The sequence below is a fragment of the Silurus meridionalis genome, chromosome 21 (assembly GCF_014805685.1).
Source record: "Silurus meridionalis isolate SWU-2019-XX chromosome 21, ASM1480568v1, whole genome shotgun sequence".
Taxonomy (NCBI): Eukaryota; Metazoa; Chordata; class Actinopteri; order Siluriformes; family Siluridae; genus Silurus; species Silurus meridionalis.
This window is the reverse complement of record NC_060904.1, coordinates 9,104,556-9,127,397: the sequence shown is the minus strand read 5'-3', so window position 1 is coordinate 9,127,397 and position 22,842 is coordinate 9,104,556. Positions and strand designations below refer to the sequence as shown.

At 37.0% G+C, this 22,842-nt stretch overlaps 1 protein-coding gene across 4 annotated transcripts in view; it reads left to right on the top strand.

Moving 5' to 3' along the window:
* The first annotated feature begins 2,631 nt into the window (after positions 1-2,631).
* Positions 2,632-22,842, top strand: part of myripb (myosin VIIA and Rab interacting protein b) — a 117,845-nt gene continuing 97,634 nt past the window's right edge. For 3 of the 4 annotated variants that reach the window (XM_046833850.1, XM_046833849.1, XM_046833847.1), the window contains exons 1-2: positions 2,632-3,115; positions 17,401-17,587. In XM_046833850.1, the coding sequence (XP_046689806.1) occupies positions 17,478-17,587 (110 nt within the window). In that variant the 5' untranslated portion in view covers positions 2,632-3,115; positions 17,401-17,477. The remainder of the gene's footprint in view (positions 3,116-17,400; positions 17,588-22,842) is intronic. The other variant, XM_046833848.1, reaches the window with a different exon arrangement.

Sequence of the window (22,842 nt, the reverse complement as noted above, 5' to 3'; positions counted from 1 at the left end):
AATAATCCTTGAACTTAACTGGACAGGAGTTTTGGCAAAAGAAGTATGAGATGTTCAGAATTATAATGCATAAACCTTCACATAAACAAAATTACTGCACCATTGCTGCGTTTTGAAGCTTGTTTGGAAAACAAACTGCAAGATATTATGGATCTAGGATTAGCACTGTTCTGAAGATATTAGTGTACTAAACAAACAAATGCGTATGTAATTAATATGGTAACTCTCACACATCCAGTCTAAATCAATTGTTCTTTCCTATTCTTATGAATTCTTATGAACTTTGCACTTGTGGATATTTTTGGTTAGAACCTGAAGTTAATAGAAACTGAGAGAAATGATTGTAGCTTGTCTTAGTTTTCACAGCACGTGTTTATTTTTCTTTCATTCAAAAGCACATCACATAGTTGTCCGTTCTGCTGGTCAATACATTTTATAACAATATGGGGTTTTTATGAAAAAATATCACTATAAAACAATAATGTTTATACAAAAAAACATTTTCTTACAGCTTATAAACCTGTTGAGAATAGTTCAGAAGGATTTCCCAAAAACTTTCCCACTTATTTGATATTTAGTGAATAAGTCGAAAGAGACATGGTTTCCAGTTATGTGCTTTAATTTTTCCCAGAGCTTCAAGGTTGTTGTTAGCTATTAAAGGAAACTTAGCTATTAAAGAACAAAGTTGTATTTTGTCATCATTTTATTCTTAATTTGCTCATTCTCCTTTTTTTTTTACTAGCTGTGTTCATCCTATTCTGGGTCATAATGTTGTGGCAATACTGTGTTGCACCATATAATTAGATATAATTCATTTAGCTCAATCGCATTCTGATGACAATTACAGAATTTTTAAATGAAAGCTCTAGAGTTAACTTTGGACCAAATAAATGGAGGATGAAAAAGAATCTTCCTGTGTTCTCATATTTATACCCTGATATATATATTTTTTATTTCCTCTCCCTGACAAGTTCCCCTTATTTCTTACTTTTTAACAGGATCTTCTCTCCCCACCTACATTTTTCCTTTCCAATTATTTTCTGACACCTGATTTGGGCTTTCCATCCCTCTGTGACTATTCTCCAACTTCTGCCATTCTTTCTCCCACTAATAAAGATTCTCCTGAGTCTCCACCTCATGTGCATTCTTCTACCTCTTCTCCTCCTGTGTCTGTCCTTGATTACTCTTCCATGCCTTTTTCAGTCCCTGTTGTTATCGACTAATTTTTTTAACCCAATAAACGTACTTAGTCTGCCTCAAACAAGGTTGTTTACTTTCATTGACACACTCACGGCATCAGTCAAGCCCAATTCTACTTATGTTATTATCTGACTGTCAGTTTACTTTCTACTTGGAGAAAATAAGTTAAATGAGTTTGATTAAAATATAGGCTAAATAGGTTTGATGTATCTATTGATGTTAAACTTATGGTATCTAATAAGTTCTATACTAGTTATAAGCTAAATATTTGGATTAAACACACTCTAAATAATTTTGTTTAAAAGACAAGCAAAATAAGTTGTATTTGAATCCAACAGGTGACCCCCAAAAGTAAAATTGTGAAGGATAATACATTAACCTGATCAAATGTATAAAATTTGACACATTCTTTGCCTGTGGGTGACAACCCTAGACACCTGTTTATTAAAAGTTTGTAGGAATATGTTTTGATTATTTTTGTTTCATTTAACCCACATTCATTATAGCAGTTGCACAAAATCAAGCATATAACCATGCCATCTCTATAAAAAAAAAAAAAAAACAGATGGCAATAGAGTTGTTTGTACTGAGGTCTGTGAATTTCAGTGTAACACTGTCAGCTGCCCTGCTTATAAGTATTGTTAGTGTGATGTATAAATGATTAAGAACAGCAGCTCAGACACAAAGTGGTAGACGAAACAAGCATTTGCACAACTCGTGATAAATGTAAGCTGTCCAATAAAAAATTTCATCATAGGCTCAGGTGAGAGATTTTGTACACAAAACACTGCCTTGGTTTTCAGTTTTGCAATTGATTAATGCATGTGACTCATTTGTGGAGCAACCACTATCTTTAAAAGGCAAATATCTGGCTTTTCTCTGGTTTTTATTTTTATGGCTGAAAAGACTGACTGGAAATTCATAGCTCAAATTTCATACTTCAGTGCACTATGTGCAGTGAACGCATAACTACCGTAATGATGTGTCGATTTAATGCAGATATTAACCACCAATTCATGCATTAATTAATCATTAATCATATTTTAAGATTGTCCCGATGAATATGAATGATAATTAGTTCAATATTTAAATGGTCCGTTACCAAAATATTGATATATGTACACTAGGTAAAGTTGCTCTGGGTATGTGTTGTAACAATAATCCCCATAATAAATATACATTATGTATACTGTATATTTTGAATATAGAGTATGTGAAATACAATTCAGTATGTTCAAATGAATTACAATTTCATTTAAATGAAGTGAACATCTTAAACTGGCCACTTTATTATCCTGTATAATGACTGCCTTAAGTGTATTCTTTTTATTTTATGAAAATAGACACATCTGTTTGTATAGTAACGTTTTAGGTATGGAAAATGATTGGAATTGTTTTACCATTACGCAAATGGTAATCAGACGAGGTGATGCTGCAGGACACCAGCACAGTGGCACAGTGGCTCTGGATGAACAGAAAATTCAGGTGCTCAGATTTAGCTGCTGGATGTTGAAGGGAGTGGTTCCCCAACCTCTATATTCTGGAGATACTGTACGATAACCCTACCGATCATGCTATACTGATAAAGTGTACCTCTACAGCGATTACCGAGCGATTTGGAATCCAGCCAGTCATTCATAACACCCCACCATCCTGAGACAGAAACCATGTTTAGCTTCAACCTCACAACGCGGGCCACATATTACAAAGGCAAATCCGTGCAAATCCGCTTACAGACGGTCGGTGTGCTGTTAAGTAGAACCGCGTGATGCTGATCGCCGCGGCGTGGGAAAAAAAACAGGTTGAAATCAGCACCGTGAGAGCAGCGGAAGTTCATCGAGCCAGATACACGTCCGGGAGACAGGGGTTTTTCTATCTGCAGAGGTGTTCAGCATCCGGTGTCCTTTCATTCTGCGTAAGTTATTTCAGATGCTTCTGAGAAATCGGACACTAAAGGATGGTGAGGCGCTTGAGTTGTTTGGGAACAAAAGTTTAGGATGCAGATGCTCTGTGATGTGAACCTGGATTGTGCGAGAAAGAATTTCAGGACGTGGCACTGTCAGGACACGAAACCCGAACCGGACCGCGTGCTCCCACAAATGCGGAACCGGCGGTAGTGGTTCTTTTCATTCCCAGAATATGAACAGGTGTCAGAATAACCTTTATTCGTGTATATTCCTGAAATATTAACACGGATTGTGCGGTGTTGTTGTGTTAGATGCATGTTTGCACTGCAGTAATTTGCAGAAGAAAAAAAGCATCACGTAGCCGTATGTTTCCCAGTTCACCCAGGCAGGTGCGGTTACACTGCAGCACACTGTATAGGAAATGCCATGTGTTCATATCGCTTTCTTCATATTCTACTGGTCAAATAAACATAATCATTTACACTTAAAAACATGGTTGTGGTTAACCGGGTCAGGCCAGGTTGAATCCTTCCTGCGTATTATTTTGGTTTCTATAGTTACGGGGTCTGATAATAATGTTTGACAATAATGTATTTAAAATAAAAAAGATGTATGAGCTGACTGTTATTATAAAAAGGCATCACTGTGTGCCATACACCGCAGAAGACACGTCTCAGTTCATTTATATAAAGCTAGGCGTGTCATGAGGTGAATCTATTAAAGTAAGGGCAGCTCTGAGGGGGGTGACTTTTATATGTTGAATTCTTGAAATATACAACAGTTAATTTTTATATATATTCACCGATTTCTTTCTTTTTTTTTTTTTTACAAACTCTGCCTTTCAGCTTCTTCCTTGGAATGTATCTTCTCTATTTTTAAGTCCTGGCCAGAATAAGGCAAATTTGAATGAATACATTTACTCACCATATGAGAGTGTGTGTGTGTGTGTGTGTGTGTGTGTGTGTGTGTGTGTGTGTGTGTGTGTGTGTTGCTGCAGCTTCATTCATTGTTGCTGCATTTGCACATCAGATAATTCTTAAGTCTTTTCAAACTTCCTTGTCTGAAGATTCTGTGATATGCATCAAATAGCCTTCAATTAAAACAGCATAATAGTAGAATTATATAACTGTTAATCTCTGGAAGAGCAGGTATTGCTGTTATAACATGTCAGTATACAACAAATAATCTCTATGATATTCTTGGTTGGTTGTATAATTTAATGCAGTTTATACACTTGACTGTAAAAGTGGAATCAGGATGCAGGTTACTTTTGCATGGTTGACATTTCCCTTTGAGAAGAGCTGATCTGAAAAGCCAGCTCATATATAAAGCTAGTTTGATCCTCTCATTCTCAGACTCTCTTAGTAAAAATGGTCACAATCAGCCCTCACTATGAATACATTAACCTTGAGCTGAAAGCACACCATGATTTTATTAAGCTCTTTTTCATCTGACATGTTTGCTTAGGTGTTATTTAGGTAAAATTTTTCTATTTTTTAACTAAAAAGAATGTTGATGTTAATTATGGGAGTTAATTTGAAGCTGTACATTGATGACACACAAACCCGTGTTTTAAATGCTAGGTGTGTGTGTGTGTGTGTGTGTGTGTGTGTGTGTGTGTGTGTGTGTGTGTGTGTGTGAGAGGGTGCGTGCATTGGCTTAAAAAAATGGTGTAAACAGGTTTACCATAACATGATTGGTGGAGCTAAAGTGCACAGCTGACTGAGTCATCACTTGAAGCTTACCGTTCGGTCTGCCTCTTTCTCTTCCTCACTTCCCACCCCCATTCACTATCAAATCTCTCATATTTCCAGTGAGCAGCCCCCACCCTCCCTAAACACATGCACACACTCTAATTCCCCATCATTCTCCACCCCCATCTTTTCGCCATTCTGTATTTCATCCCAGAATCTAAATGAAAACTCGCCCCGCCTTTCTACACTTCTACTTTCCTATAAAAAGCATTTTGACTAATAACTTCCCTAGGGCTTCTTCATTTTAATAGTGCTTATAAAGTCCCATTCCAAAAGTATTGGGGCAGCAAAGCCATATTCTTTTACTTGTGATTTTTTTTTACTGAAGATAGGGTTTGGGATCAAAGGATGCACAGGAGATTTTAATATTTAATATTTATAATATTTAAGGCCTGTGGTCTGCTGCAAATGTGATCCACTATGACTCTTTAATTATACTGTTACCTGCTGAGCCAGCTACAGTAGCTAGATCTACATACCAAAGGGGTTGGGTTTGGTTTCCCCTCTGTTTACCCCTAATATAAGGATTTTTCTGCCTCGTTTTGTTTCCACGTTTAAATAACCTTCTACTGATATCAGTTCCTATGGCTAAACAATATGGACTAGGTCAAGAGTATTTTGCTACATTGTACATTGATTGCACACTGTTCTCTACTGAGCTCTAACCGAGGTGGTGTTTATTTTGTACATACTCTGTGTTGGGTTTAGGCTGACACATACACTGCATTCTAAACAAATTGCTAGTTGTAAAAGCCCACATCCAGCAATGAACGATAAGCATAATAATAAGCCCAGAAAGACATGAGTCATTTTCTAGACATATGGGCAGCCTGGTTAAGTCTAGATATAGAATTCAACAGCAGTGACTGGTTGCATCTTTTTTTGTTGTTGTTTGAGGCATTGCAAAGGTGTTAAATTCTACCTCTGAGAGGTTTTCCATGACTGATATTGGGTGGAGGGTTGAGTAGCGTCTGAAAATATGCCTGAATCAGCATATTTCAGCTTTAATGTATTGTTGAAATTGGATTTAGCTTCTGTAGCCATGACAGCCATCCTCAGCATGGCAGTACCCTGAGTTAGCATACAGTGACAAGCTTTGCCCCTGGCTTTGGTGCAAACATTCTAATATGCAGACGTCACACCTTTTCAAAATACCTGAGTGACACAACTTTCATGGCAGTGTAGAACCAGTGGTGGTTCTATACAAACTTGGTTAAAAAACAATAAGAAATGTAGTTAGCAAACATTGCCAGATATCTTGTAAATAAAAATAGAGAAATATGCTTTTTGTTTTGGGTATAAAATGTTTGCTATGAGGCCCTTGCTATGAAATATCTGGTACAGTAGTTGTTATTAACCTGAGGACCATTAAACTTTATACCTCCCATTAAGCCCCATGAGGTGGGTCAAAAACAGCCACCTCCAATACAGGACCCCACTGAGGCTGCCCATGAAATACAGGGCCTATTTGAGTAACACGAAAATAAAGTCAAATTAGATTTTAGGCTGCAAATATTAATCTGGTAATTTTTTTTTCGTGTAAATTATGCAGCATTACCTTTTTTATATTAAAATATGCACCCCTAAGGAAATGGCTATGTCAGCACAAAAATAAATCTTGAGGGCATTCAGCTGAGTTAGCAGATCATTTCTAACCTTGATTGTGTGTTTTGTGATGAGCTCAGTGAAGTCGCACACCATTCTAATGCAGCAATTCTGAGGCAGGCAAAGTACTGTATACCTTATACACCTGGATGGTAGTATAAGGCTATATAACCTGAAAGATGTTTTAATATAAGCTGAATGCACAATGTTTTGCAGATTATAAATTGTTGACATTTCTGTTGATGGTAATTTACTTAAATTTGAAGAAATATAAAGGTAGGAAATGTGTGCAGGCATGTGGCCTTGAAACAATAGTTAGCTAATGAGCTACTTGCATCCAGGGCTATGATTCAAGTAGTTTATGATGGAAGCAGACAATGATGCATTTCACTTTTGTGTCAAGTGTTTGTATTTTGTCAGGTTACGCTTGAGAACTGGTTGTCTATCATAAGGCCATCAAAATCATTGTTTGCCCTGTCTGAGACAGATGTTTTTAAACACATCTGATGAAATATAATGGGCTTTGCTGTGTCTCTTTCTGCACATTGTCTGCACAATTTGCAGTCTTAAGCTTCCAATGCTTCCAAGCTCATTTTGAATGAGTCTTAAATGTGACTCAGCGAGTAGTCTCAAACAGTGATTCGTTCATTTTGTAATGAAAGTGCATGAGCAAAGCATCGCAAAATCACCACAGGCAATGTACAGAAAACAGAATTGAGTGGTTTACCTTTCGACACTTCTAGTTTGAGTTGTTCGACATGACTTCCATATATGCTATCCAGTGCATTACACAGGAAACAGAATTGAGTGGTTCATCTCATTAGTCCTCTGGTCCGAGTTGTTTGTCCTTTTGTCATGTGACTACCATATACGATATAAATGGTGGTTAAAGGAACGAAATAAACTAAATGACTCAATAAAAGATTTGTTCATTTTCATGGGCGAGATTCAAAGAACCAAGTCCCTAAAATTAACCTTCTGATTGCCACTCAAAATGGACATGGTAATAAGGTTTTAAAAGTGTCTGCAAAATGTCTCTGAGGTCCTCTAGTGGTTCAGTACGGTACAATTTTAACCCCACATTACTCACATATTCTATATTAATGCATAAATGCTAAGAAATAAACATAATTTGACTAATTCTCGAGAATAGTGTTCTGTAATTTGTTCAAGTTTACTTAACATTGATATTGTCCCAATGTTTTCTCTACAATAAATCAGTTTTATTGAGGTTATTTGGTAAAAAAAGAAATGGAGTATCTATCTATTGCTCATTTTGCTTAGTAAGAATTAAATACAAGCTTGGTAAAAGTAAGAATATCTTCATTTGGTAGCTTGATGTTCCTGTGACTACAGTTGCAAAACTTATTTAGTTTAAGGTACATTTGATTGTTGCTTACCTGGATTTTGCCACAAAAAGAAAATTCAACACCCCAAATTCAACAGAAGAATAGTTGAATTTGTAGACATAAGCCTGAGATCTAGCCAAAGTACAAAGATGTACTGTGATAAATGGAGAAGGCATCTGCCTTGAATCTATTCAGGGTACAAATACATCTCAAAGCTATCAGAGCATTCTTAAGTGAAATGTCCTGCCCATGTCAGAAAGTTCTGTCTCAGTGGCAGGTAATAGGTCCTCCAATCAGATAACGATATATCCACACAACTAAAAGCACCCAAGGATGGTTTATTATACACTTGTACCTCACATTTCATCACACTCTCTGTAATACCTTTGCACTGCTCGATTGGTCTCACCATCTTACAGGGGATAAAAAGGCATGCATCAAGACTCTTCCCTGTTTAGTCTACCTAGGACTGTTGGTGTTTATAGTCTGGGATATAGTGTACCAGCATCAGGATTTATGTATGCTGGATAAGGGTATCATCAAATCATTATATTCTAAAAATTTACCGTAATTTCCAAACTATTAAGCGCACCCAAAAAAATAAAAATAAATCACCATCGGTGAAGCTTTTCTCCTGATGCCGTGCAGCTCAGAACACAGGTGAAGTGTGTTTTTTCATGCCCGGTTGATTTCAGCGTGACGAATAATTCGCATTTCCTGTTGACAATCCGAGTGAGCAGCAGGTCAAACGTCAGAGAAACCTCATCCATATTTATGATGTGGTGCAGCCCGATTCAGTGGGAGCGCATCTGATTTAATATAAAGAATTTAATTGGTTCACCTGAACCCGTTCGGCAATTTCATTGGTCTAATGTTATGGGGCTCAGTGTTTTGGCTTGAAGCTTGTGAAACCGGGAAAAACCAACGGCTTAAACTTCATTGTTTAAGCTGCGGGGTTCAAAGCGTGGGAAAAAAGTAGCGGCTTATAGACCGGAAAATACGGTATGTAGAGCTGCAAAAACTAATCGCTAAAATCGATAATAATTGCTAATAAAATTCATTGTCAGCGAATGCCGATATCGATTAGTTGGGCTGCTCATAATTCAGTTTAGCGTGACGGTAAGATAACACATCTGCATGCGAAAAAGGCGGACAGTACGGGGTCAACCGGCAGCAGGAAAACGTGTGCGTCCCAAGTCATCCAAGGCATGGGAACATTTTATATTAAACGCAACAAAGAAGAATGTACCTGCAAGTTATGCAAAGCGGAGCTTGTGTGGTATGGAAGTACCACAGTGATGCACGAGCACGTGATAAGAAAAAACACACTGGTGTCACGGAGGAAGCTGAAACATCAGCAGGTAAGCAGAAACTGTTTATTCCTCATCATGTGAAAATGGTATACTTTAATTAAGTGATATTATGTAAACCGTGTTTGCTAACTTTGGGAAACTTGCAATGGATCTGTTCTGTCAGGACGAACAAACACTAAATCTAAAAGCAGCAAATAACAGCATCGGTGGTTGTGGTTTTCAACGAATATTAATGCATTTGTACACCAATGCATATTTTTTCTTTGTTTTAATCAAGCCTGTTAGCTTTCAGCGTTTTTCCGTTTCGTTCTCTTTTTATAGCATTTGTCTACTACAATATTTAACTTTTCAATTGTGTTTTCAATTGTGATTTACTGTAGCTTTAATATGTTTAAATGTTTGTTTTTAATGTTTGTATATTTAATTTATGCATATATAATTTAATTATTATACAAAATAAAATTAATTATATATTCTAGATGCTTATATCTTCACATCTGAACAAAATATCTGTGTATTTAAAAAAAAAAAATTGTCAAAACAATGGATTTTTTTTAAAGCACGGTTAACTTCTGCAAAATACAATACAAATGATGATTTACACATATTGCTTGCATACTCAAATGCTTTTTTTTTCAAATGTTTTTTTTTTACAGAAAGATACAACCCAGCATGAGTGAATTTGTTCAAAGGAGAAATCCACCATGCACTTCTCAACAAGCAGCTACTATAAGCTTTAAAATGTCTAAATTAAAGAAAGTTAATCGTAATATGTGGCTTTCGCATTTTTTTGAATACACTTTTATACATAAATAGTGAATTAGGGTTTTATATAGTTATAATAAGCAAAAAATCTAAAAAAAAAATTTTTTGTATCAGATTAATTGATTAATAATCAATCGTTAGGTGCAGCTCTAAATGTATTTTTTTTTATATTACGTTGAGTAAAAAATTTAAAACAAAGTTTGAACATCGAATGTACAATAATGGATGTCAATTACTTTTGTTTACTTACAGTTTCAAGTTGTTTTAGAATAAAAAAGATTTCATGAAAGGGTACCAACAAATACATTTTCCACATTTGTCAAAATGCATGCACAGGTGAAAAGTGAAGGCACAGGCAGCGAATAGACTAAAATTATATATTTATATATATATATATATATATATATATATATATATATATATATATATATATATATATATATATATATATAGAGTATATTAGAGCTGTCAAATTAACTTGTTACGCAAATTAATTTTAACGGCACAAATTATATTAACACGATTAATGTAGCACACATTTCTGTTTGACCATTTTTATTAAATTAAAATAAAGTAATATAAAAAAAAGGCACAATCAAAACCTTTTAACGCAAGACATTTATTCACAGTGACCTTTCTTCACACAGATATATCTTCTTCTTCTTTCACCTTCTCTCATTAGGGGTCGCCACAGCGGATCATCCGTCTCCATACACCCCTGTTCTCTACATCTGCCTCTTTTAAACCAACTACCTGCATGTCTTCCCTCACCACATCCATAAACATCCTCTTTGGCCTTTCTTTTTTCCTCTTTCCAGGCGGCTCCATCCTCAGCATTCTCCTACCGATATACCCCATGTCCATCCTCTGCACATGTCCAGACCATCTTAATCTCGCCTCTCTCACCTTGTCTCCAAAACGTTCTACATGCGCTGTCCCTCTAATAAAATGATTTCTAATCCTGTCCATCCTTGTCACTTTCAACGAAAACCTCAACATCTTCAGCTCTACTACCTCCAGCTCTACCTCCTGTCTATTAGTCAATGCCATTGTCTCTAAACCATACAACATAGCAGGTCTCACCACAGGCTTATAAACTTTCCCTTTCACTCTTGCAGAAACCCTTCTATAACACATCACTCCTGCCACTCTTCTACACCCACTCCACCTGCCTGCACTTTTTTCTTCACTTTTCTAACACATTCTTCATTACTTTGCACCGTTGACCCCAGGTACCTGAACTCCTTCTCCACCTATTTTTCCTGCAACCGCACCACTCTACTGCCCTCACTCTCATTCACACACAGGTACTCTGCCTTACTCCTACCGACTTTTTATTCCCCTTCTTTCCAGCATGTACCGCCACCTCCAGGCTTTTCCCAACCTGCTCCCTACTCTCACCACAAATAACAATATCATCCACAAACATCCTCAACTCTTGTCTGACCTCGTCCGTCAATCTGTCCATCACCACTGCAAACAGGAAAGGGCTCAGAGCCGATCCTTGATGCAGTCCAACCTCCACCTTGAACCAGTCTGTTGTTTCCTACTGCACACTTTACTGCTGTCACACTGTCCTCATACATGTCCTGCACCACCCTCACGTACTTCTCTGACACACCTGACTTCCTTATACAACACCACAACTCCTCTTTTGGCACACTGTCGCTTTCTCTAAATCCACAAACACACAATGCAAATCGTTCTGACCTTCTCTATACTTCACCATCAACATTCCCAAAGCAAATAATGAGTCTGTGGTGCTCTTCTTTGGTATGAAACCATAATGTTGCTCACCTCTTCTCTCAACCTGGCTTCCACTACTCTTTCCCATAACTTCATGGTGTGACTGATCAACTCAATTCCCCTGTAGTTACTGCAGGTCTGCACATCTCCTTTATTCAAAAAGCTCAGTACCAGCACACTCCTTCTTCATTCCTCAGGCATCTAACTTCCAAAATCTTGTTGAGCATGTTGAAAAACTCCTTTGCCATCTCTCCTAAACATCTCCATGCTTCTACCAGTATGTCATCTGATCCAAACGACTCTCCACCCTTATTCTCTTAATCACTGCTCTCACTTCCTCCTTACTAATCCTATCCACTTCCTGCTTCTCCATCTCCACATCACACATTTTCCTCATTCATAAGCTGCTCAAAATACTCCCACCATCTTCTCTACACATTCTCCTCACTAGTCAACACATTTCCAACTCCATCCTTTATTGCTCTTACTTGCAGCACATCCTTCCCAGCTCGGTCCCTCTGCCTGGCCAATCAGTATACATCGTTTTCTTCTTCCTTTGTGTCTAACTTATTATACAGCTCCTTATAAGCCTTTACCTGCTGCTGCATTTTTTTGTACTCCTGCCTACTTTTCTCATCACTCTGTGGATCCCAATTCTGTTTTGCCAACCTCTTTCTCCTTATGTTCTCCTGCACTTCCTCATTCCACCACCACGTCTTTTTGTCTTCCTTTTTATTTCCGAGCCCCTGTCTGACCTCTTTCCTGAAACTCATACTACAGTCTTACTCCTTTAGTTTCCACCATCTTATTTTTCTTTCAGGCCTTACTCTCCTCCTCTTCTTCTTCACCTCCAAAACCATCCTACAGACCACCATTCGATGCTGTCTAGCTACACTGTCCCACTGCTCCTCCTTCTTAAAATAAGTGTTCACCACTGCCATTTCCATCCTCTTAGCAAAATCTAACACCATCTGCCCTTCCACATTCCTCTCTTTAAGGCCATACCTACCCATCACCTCCTCATCACCTCTAATACCTTCACCTACATGCCCAATAAAGTCTGCCCCAATCACCAATTGTTCATTCCTAGGTACACCATCTACCATCTAACTTACTCCAGAATTTTTCCTTTTCCTCCCTCTCACAGCCCACTTGTGGAGGCATTTATCATCACCCCTTTAACTTCCAGCTTCACGTTTATCACCCTACCAGAAACCCTCTTCACCTCCACTAAACTCTTACTGTACTTTTCCTTCAGGATCACCCCTACACCATTTCCTTTTCCATTCACACCATGATAGAACAGTTTAAACCCACCTCCAAGGTTCCTGGCCTTACTCCCTTTACACCTAGTCTCCTGAACACACAACATGTCTACATTTCTCCTCTCCATCATATTCACTACCTCTCTTCCTTTACCAGTCATAGTACCAACATTTAAAGTACCAACTCTAACCTCCACCTCCTCTAACCTCCTACAGTAATTCTTTTCCTGCCGTCTCTGTAGACGTCTTCCTCCTCTCCTTCTCCTCCTTCGGCCAACAGTAGCTCAATTTCCACTGGTACCCTGTTGGCTAACGATACCTATGGTGGTCGTTGGTAACCCGGGCCTCAACCGATCCGGTATGAAATTCTGATTTGTGATCCGCATATTTGATTTGGCATATGTTTTACGCCGGATGCCCTTCCTAACGCAACCCTCCCCATTTATCCAGGCTTGGGACCGGCACTAAGAGTGCACTGGAACGCAACCCTAATGGCTGGGTTCTTCATTTAGACATATGTTTATAATAAAAACTTCAGCGAAAATATTTTTTAATCATTAAACATTTGTTTTACTAAAGCATCTCAAATAAAGCACGAAAAATCCACCATGATGCACACATCCCGCAGTTATAACCATCTGTGTGGAAACATAGCAAAAGTTCAGTTTGATGTCCTGATGATTTACATACAATGGAACCTTGGATTGGGAATAACATGCTTTCCGAATGCTTTGCATCAAGAGCAAAATGTTTTATTAACTTGCATTACGATTGATAACCTGCATTGCGAACATCAAACTTCACACGATCAACTAAGACGATGTTTGTTTCTCTCTCGCTGCATAAAACAATAGGTGCTCAGGTCAGCTTCCCACATATTTGTCCTAATTTGGCATGCATCCCTCTTACAAGGAGCATTAGCGCAAATTTACTGTATACTATAGTATTGTGACCATGCGTGTTTTCATGGAAGGAGATTCACCTTCCAAGCAATAACTCTCCTCTTACTCCTCCCTCTCATCTCCCTCACGCCAGCCACAACTCTTTAAAAAGGTAAAGTGCAGGTTTATTTGTTTTATTTTTACTTTATATTGTGTACTAATCTTGTTATTTGTTTCAGATACATTCAGATACCATAATTTGTACATAAAATACCATAAAAAATGGTAAATTTTTACATGAATATATTTGGGTGTGTGGAACGGACTATCTGAGTGCTATATGTGTGTGTGTGTGTGTGTGTGTGTGTGTGTGTGACTATGGATTTTCATTCTTTAGATGTAGTAGACATTTTTGGTAAGACCTGCACGAAAGTGTTTAATTTAAGCACCACCCCACATGTGTGAGAGATAACAGTACTAGATAAAGTCAAACAATTATAAATAACTAATAAGAAACTAATAGAAGAAGTTTGCCGTGAACTGTATGTGCTAACTGTCTACTGTAGCCATTACTAGATTTGTTGCTTTAGCAAAGGTCTAATGACAATCCATATTTATTTTGACTCTTTATCATTAAGATGTAGGAAACATTGAAATATTAAAAAATGTAAAAACAATTTTCAGAGTAAAATGCCCCCTTTGCTTTAAGAACAAATTAAACTCTTTCAAGGGGACTATCCTGAGGTTTACTAAAGTAATTCAGAAGTTATGGTATATGATACTGGGCTTCTTTCAGCAGTTCAGAGTTCTTTAAATTTAGGTTGTCTTTTATTTCTTTTTCTGTCCAGAAGAGACAGAGTGATTCCAGGTGATTCCATACTCTATAATATTCAGGTCTGGAATCTGTGGAGACTAGTCCATGACTGTCGATGCTTTAGCAGCTGTTTTTCTTTCCAAATTTGATTTTACTGCATTAATAGTGTGTTTGAGATTGTTATCATGCTGTTATTCTGCTTCTCAGAAGGAAATTATTAAATTAATAAATACCTGTCTGTACATTCCAGCATACATGATCCCAGCAATTCGGACATTATCGCCAACACCACTGGCAGAAATGCAGCCCCAAACAAGGACAGACCCTTTAACATGTACTTTATTGTATTGTCAAGATCTGGACCCACAAATTTCAACATTTGATTTGTCACTTTATAAGTCTAAAGGGGACTGTCCCCTTTCTAAAAAAGTGGTTTCTTGGATGCTGACCTTCCACAAAGACTGTTCTTGATAAAGCTTCTTTAGACTGCAGAAGGGTCAACTTGGCATCCAGAAGAAGCAGCCAGATGCTGAGCTCAAATAGGAAAGCCTGAAAAACCTTTCATCAAACGTTGAACGATTTTGGCCTTCTATTTCTTCTTTAGTTCTTGTTGATTCCTAATTCTGTCATGGAAATTTTGGATAATTTACCTCAAGACCAAAACACCTCACCCCTCAAGGCGTACAGTGCATGCCCTTGTGTTGAATTTATTCTCTTGTTGTCACTTCCATTTCTGGAATTAATTTTGCACACCTGTTTTGTTTTACAATTAAGCCACATTTTTACAATTTCCATGTTTTCTACTGTTCTTAATTGAGGCAATAACTAAATAACTACTATGTGTGTAAGTGAAGTTCTCTGTGACTTTCACCCTATAGTTTTATTTTTTGTTTTGTGTATTATTTTTTCCACTTGTTTCAGTTCCCTAACTTGAGCCTTGCTGATGCTGAAGGATGAGTTTTGTCTGTCAAATTCTGTGATGTTTGGCTTTTTGAATGAATTGTGTAATTTAATGTCTTTTTAACACGCATTTAGTTAACATGAATAAAAATATTTTTTAATGATAACTCATACAACATGTGTATGTAATGTTTAAACATGTCATGAATAAAGCTGGTGTAATAAATCTTTTTCAAAGCAGTCATGAAGTAGTAAGCCAAATACAGGTGTTGGCACTGACATCAATTAGACATCAATAGAGTTTTCAATATAGGTTCAATTCAGTCAATTTAGATTTATGAGAGCCAGGTTCCTGATATTGCTTAAGTGTAAGGTGAGGTCACAATACATTTTTTTAATACTCCATACAAATTTCACCAATTTTCTGTATTTAAGTGTTTGCATAAGTAACCTATTGTCATAATACAGATAACAGAAAATAAGATAATACTTTATTTTACTTTATCTGCAGAATCCATCCAAGCAAACCATACTTGTTCAGTCTTTTTCTAATAGTACTGTCATGAACTTTCACATTTAACATACTAATTGATGTCTGTAGAGTCTCAGATGTAACTTTGGGTTTTTTTGCAATTCCTCTGAGCATTGCATAGTCTGAATTTGGACTGAATTTGATTAATCTTCCAAATTGATTGGGCAGCAACAATTGCGTCTATAAAATAATTTCTACTGTCTTTCCTTCTTGGCATTGTGTTAACACACATTTGAATGTGCCAACTGCTAAAACCTGTGTTTTTATAAAAGTGATCACACTTGCCGATGATCACTTAATCCATGGCATTTAATAGCATCACCTGCTACTTAGCCTCTTATATCATATGAAAGCACTAATGGTGTACAACACCATTTTTCACCAGGGTTCACACATGGCTTTGTTTTTGCTAAATAAATAATAACATGGCTTAATATGTCATGTTTTTGTTTATCTGAGACTGTAGTTACCTAATGTTAAGACCTGCTCAAGAACAGATTTTTTAAAATATGTTTTGATGCGTTAAACAATAGAACTCAAAGAGGGTTTACTTTAATTTTAACATGACTGTATAGGTTATAATAGGTAAGATAGCCCTTCTATTTTTTTGTAGATATTTTTTTTTATTTAGGATACATTCTCCTATACCAAAGTGTTGTGTGCCTCTATAGATGTTTCTAGTCAATGGAGCATGAACAGCACACCAAACTTATTAGCATGATGTCAAAGGAAATTCAGGAAGCATCCGAGTTAGTAAAATATTTTCCTTCTCCATCTATCTGTGTGGTTATGACTGTTAGGGACCATTGTTAAAGTGTAGCAGAACCACCACTTTCATTACTAATCAACTATTTCTGTAATGCTATATAGAATAAATTCCATAGTGTATATGTATTAATGTGTTGTATACAATTTGTTTCTTTATTAATGTGATATTATTCTATGATTTCATTTTGTGATGGTGTCACTAGATAGAAAAAACTATTTAAATACAACACTTGAACTTTTAAAAATGACCAAATAATTTTTACTTATTTTGGGTTTATCCTAATAAGGCAAGGGATTGAAGCCTGATATGGCAAAAACCCTCACAACTTAATAGACATCACATCATAGCTAAATTGTCATAATAATCCCATAAGGTCTACTGCTATACCTTCCAAAAAGAGTGGAGGTTATTATGAAAGCAAAGAAGTCTAAATCTTTAATGGGATATTCAATAAGCAAATATGGGTGTGATGGTCAGGTGTCCAAAACCATATAGTGTATGCAATCTTTACTGTAACATTGCCTAAATTCTTTTCAAATTCCAACTATTCAAAAAAATTGGAAAATACCAAGTAAATACAAAGTGTTTTGCTGTTTTTAGGAAGGCCTTTCTCAATAACCTGCCCCCGGAGATCTTGGTGACCCTGCTTGACCTGTGACCTGTGATCCTGATCAGAGATGGGACGGAAAATAGACCTTTCAGGACTGACTAATGATGAGGCAGAACATGTGCTCCGAGTGGTACGGAGGGATATGAAACTGCGCAAGAAGGAGGAGGATCGGCTCAGGTAAAGGTCTGTGTGTGTGTGTGTGTGTGTGTGTGTGTGTGTGTGTGTGTGTGTGTGTGTGTGTGTGTGTGTGTTAGTGCTTCTTTATTTCTTTGTGCTATAAATTGTATTTTGGTGAAACAGAAGCAAATGACCATATTATCCATTTTTCTTTAACTAGTAGTTTTCAATTTTAGTTCTTAGCAAACAAACATATTGTATGCTTTATTTTCATTCAGTAAAAATATATTTGCTATAATGATATTTAAAAGGGTCAGATAGTACAAATAGATTGCAGTGAATTCAAGAAATGTTTTAACAATTCTTTTTTATAAAAAATATACATACAAATGTATTTATACCCTTTACTCAGTACTTAGTTGAAGTAACCTTTAGCAGCAATTACAGCCTCAAGTCTTTTTGGGTATGAAGCAACAAGCTTTGCACACCTGGATTAGGGGGGTTTTCTACCATTCTTAATGGCAAATATTCGAGTATTCTACTGATTAGTGAATCAATTAATCAAAGAAATCGGTTTGGAAATACTTTTTCTTCATTAAAGAGGAATACTAAGTATACATGAGAAAATAAGATGGTTCTTTTAAAATTATCAATGAATTTGTTTCCTTTTTTGTGATTTTTTTTATTTTATATATTTATTGTTTTATTACAGATTTTGCAGTCTGTGAAAACTAAACCCATTTAGTGCATATAATTGACATATTATATCAAAATGCAAATACAAATATATACATTAAAAAATCATAAAAATATATATACATTCATTTAAAATTACTTTAAAAAAAGGTAAATGCACTGTATGTTGTTTTCTTTTTGTTTTAGTTTGAAATGATCACAAACTTTGAAAACTTTCTGATCGCGTTTTTTGGCCTGAATCTTCTTCTCGCCCCTCACTGTTTGCTCTCTGTTCCCCCATTTTTCATTCTGCAGCGTCTTCTGTTTTTATCTGTCCAGTAGTCTCACTTTTAAACACTTCCCAAGCAAAGGTTGTTTTTTCTAAAAAAAACTAACTTGATGGAAGAAAGTGCACCCCTGTAAGTAAACTCTGAGCTCTGCATACGTACAACCTGGAAACACAGACGGCAGACATGAGCATTATGAGCCTGCACAACCTTGGCATGGAAAGTGGCATACACATGAAATGGGGCAGGAAACATGCGTACACCACTTTTTTCTATGCAAAGTTTGTGCCCTCTATCTGTGTCGCAAAAGCGCTCCTGAGTTATGCCAGTGGTGCATCAGTAATAATGGTCCGTGGGAAACACAATGCTTTGTGAGTAGTTAAATGGACTAAATGAAGCATCAAGGCAAATAATTTGTATAAAAAAATATATTTAAGTGGTTTAAAGAAAAGTAAAAGATTGCAACAAAAGAAAACATTAGTGCTAAACTATTGTCTAGTTTTAATATTAAACTTAGTAGTAAAGAAGTCTAGTAGTCTAATCTAAATAAAGAAATTCCAAAAGCTTTTGGCTACTCATATTTTGTTTCAAGATACAGCATGCAAGATAATTTTTTTTTTCAACAATCAAATCTAGAACTAAAGCCAGACACAAATGTTTTGAACATTGTAGTGTCAGTTATCATTGAATCTGGTAATGGAAGTGTATGAGTACAAGCATCATTTTAAAAATATAGTTGCAAATGTTGAGAAAAAACAATATAAAGGCTCTGTTTTCTTTGTGTATATTTGTATTTTACACACAGGCCTCATTGGAAGTAGTCTCATTTCACTATTTTAATTTTTTTTATTCTGTAAATGACCTTGATTTGACTGTTAAACTTATTGTTTTATCAAACATTTACTGACACAATTATGTTTACATAAGTGGTACTCTAATACAACGATGATCAGTTTGATTTCATGTTCTGAATGGATTGTGACCATATGACCTTATGAGTGTTTAGTGTGGCCATATGGGTTAAAAAAAATTATCATTGAATAGGGCAAGATAAAGAAGATAGCTTTACAAAAAGACGTCACTGAGAACCTCTGCCAGCTGGTCTGCAAATGCTCTGAGCACTCTGCCAAGAATATTTTCTGGTCCAGCCGCTTTCCATGGGTTGACTCTGCATAGAGATTTTCTCACATCAGCTGTCTCAAAAGACAGCTTGACAGACCTTGTTTTTGGGAGGAGGGGTGGTCTTCCTAGACTCTACGTTGCTCGGCACTTCACACTAAGCATAGAAGCTGTTCATTGCATCTGTATCGAAGCCATCTCTTTCACAGTCAGGTGATGTCCTGTAGTTGTTGTATATGTGGTGTGTGCCTTTAAAGTGGCTAGTGCATGCTTTGCATCTCTAATGGACAGTTTTGCCCTTGCTGTTCTTGGGCCACCTTGTCACCTGCTCTTAAGGCAAAACCTTGGGTCCTTAGCAGTGCATGCATGTCTGAATTTAGCCATGACTTTTGGTTGGAAAGTTAAGTGATGGCCTTGGAGGCATTGCCATCATCAATGCTTATGTTGCTTACCAAGGAGCCATGGAAGACGTTAGCTTGATCTGATGAATCATGTTGGGTGCATGTACAGTGAGGAAAATAAGTATTTGAACACCCTGCTATTTTGCAAGTTCTCCCACTTAGAAATCATGGAGGGGTCTGAAATTGTCATCGTAGGTGCATGTCCACTGTGAGAGACATAATCTAAAAAAAGAAAAAATCCAGAAATCACAATGTATGATTTTTGTAACTATTTATTTGTATGATGCAGCTGCAAATAAGTATTTGAACATCTGAGAAAGTCAATGTTAATATTTGGTACAGTAGCCTTTGTTTGCAATTACAGAGGTCAAACGTTTCCTGTAGTTTTTCACCAGGATTGCACACACTGCAGGAGGGATTTTGGCCCACTACTTCACACAGATCTTCTCTAGATCAGTCAGGTTTCTGGCCAGTCGCTGAGAAACACGGAGTTTGAGCTCCCTCCAAAGATTCTCTATTGGGTTTAGGTCTGGAGACTGGCTAGGCCACGCCAGAACCTTGATATGCTTCTTACAGAGCCACTCCTTGGTTATCCTGGCTGTGTGCTTCGGGTCATTGTCATGTTGGAAGACCCAGCCTCGAACCATCTTCAATGCTCTAAATAAGGGAAGGAGGTTGTTCCCCAAAATCTCGCAATACATGGCCCCGGTCATCCTCTCCTTAATACAGTGCAGTCGTCCTGTCCCATGTGCAGAAAAACACCCCCAAAGCATGATGCTACCACCCCCATGCTTCACAGTAAGGATGGTGTTCTTGGGATGGTACTCATCATTCTTCTTCCTCCAAAAACGTTTAGTAGAATTATGACCCAAAAGTTCTATTTTGGTCTCATCTGACCACATGACTTTCTCCCATGACTCCTCTGGATCATCCAAATGGTCATTGGCAAACTTAAGACGTGCCTGGACATGTGCTGGTTTAAGCAGGGGAACCTTCTGTGCTATGCATGATTTCAAACCATGACGTCTTAGTGTATTACCAACAGTAACCTTGGAAACGGTGGTCCCAGCTCTTTTCAGGTCATTGACCAGCTCCTCCCGTGTAGTTCTGGGCTGATTTCTCACCTTCCTTAGGATCATTGAGACCCAGCGAGGTGAGATCTTGCATGGAGCCCCAGTCCGAGGGAAATTGACAGTCATGTTTAGCTTCTTTCATTTTCTAATGATTGCTCTAAAAGTGGACCTTTTTTCACCAAGCTGCTTGGCAATTTCCCCGTAGCCCTTTCCAGCCTTGTGGAGGTGTACAATTTTGTCTCTAGTGTCTTTGGACAGCTCTTTGGTCTTGGCCATGTTAGTAGTTGGATTCTTACTAATTGTATGGGGTGGACAGGTATCTTTATGCAGCTAATGACCTCAAACAGGTGCATCTAATTTAGGATAATAAATGTAGTGGAGGTGGACATTTTAAAGGCAGACTAACAGGTCAGAATTCTAGCTGATAGACAGGTGTTAAAATACTTATTTGCAGCTGTATCATACAAATAAATTGTTTAAAAATCATATATTGTGATTTCTGGATTTTTTTTTTAGATTATGTCTCTCACAGTGGACATGCACCTACGATGACAATCTCAGACCCCTTCATGATTTCTAAGTGGGAGAACTTGAAAAATAGCAGGGTGTTCAAAAACTTATTTTCCTCACTGTATGTCACTTGCCTAGGGGGAAGCTGGGACCAGGATGTGCTATGGAAAGAAGGCAAGCTGATAGAGGCAGTGTGATGTTCTCCTGGGAAACCTTGGGTTCTTTCATTCTTGTGGATGTTGCTCTTGTGGATGACACTGCACCGACCTAAACATTTTTGCAGACGCCCCCTCATGGCAGCTTTTTTCCCCCAATGGCCATTAGTCTCTTACTATCATCTAACAAGCATGATACAGCAATGACACAAATGTTAATGCTCTTCAACAAAGAGCATGTGTTGTATTTTGCAATTATATTAAAACTTTGTAATAATCATACCAATAGGTAATAATCATTAGATTTATTTACATACATGCATTTAACATTTCTTGCCTTGTTAATACGTAATTATGCATAAAAGCTCCTTGACTAAACGTTTTTAGTATTTTAATTTATTCACTTCATGACAGCAGGTATAAAGTTTATTTTAATTTTTTCCATGTATAGTGTATCTTTATTGCAAAATTGCACTTTTTTAACAATCTCATCCCAACTAACCCAATAATCCCAATATGCTATTTTTCAAAAAAGCCTTCCCTCCTGCTTCTAATAATATAATTGATTTTTTGTAAGTTTTTAAAAGAAAATTAAATCATAAGATTAAGCTATACTGATATAGAAGGAGGTTGTGGGGAGGTCCAAGATAACAATATTCTTTGCCGAGCAAGCAAAGATGCAAAACTGGCAACACTACCTTGATTGTGGGTTAAAGGTTGACACCGAGATGGAACATCAAAAATGGCAATTAAAGGGCAGATGTCTTGTTAGGAAAGAGGGTGAAAGTTTACATATTTCACATTTGTCGGGAGCATTGGAAAACATCTTTAATAATTAAGTCTTAAAAAATGAGCTCTATGGACCATTTTAAATTGTATAAAACTGAATCTAGCACATGACGTGGAAGTGCCTATATTATCTAACACCCTGTCCCAGTAACCATCAAACTTTAGGTCTAATTCCTCTTTTTAGATTAGATTAGATTCAACTTTATTGTCATTACACATGTACAAGTACAAGGCAACGAAATGCAGTTTGGGTCTAACCAGAGTGCAATAGCAGCAAGTGCAGGATATACAGTTTTTACATGATTT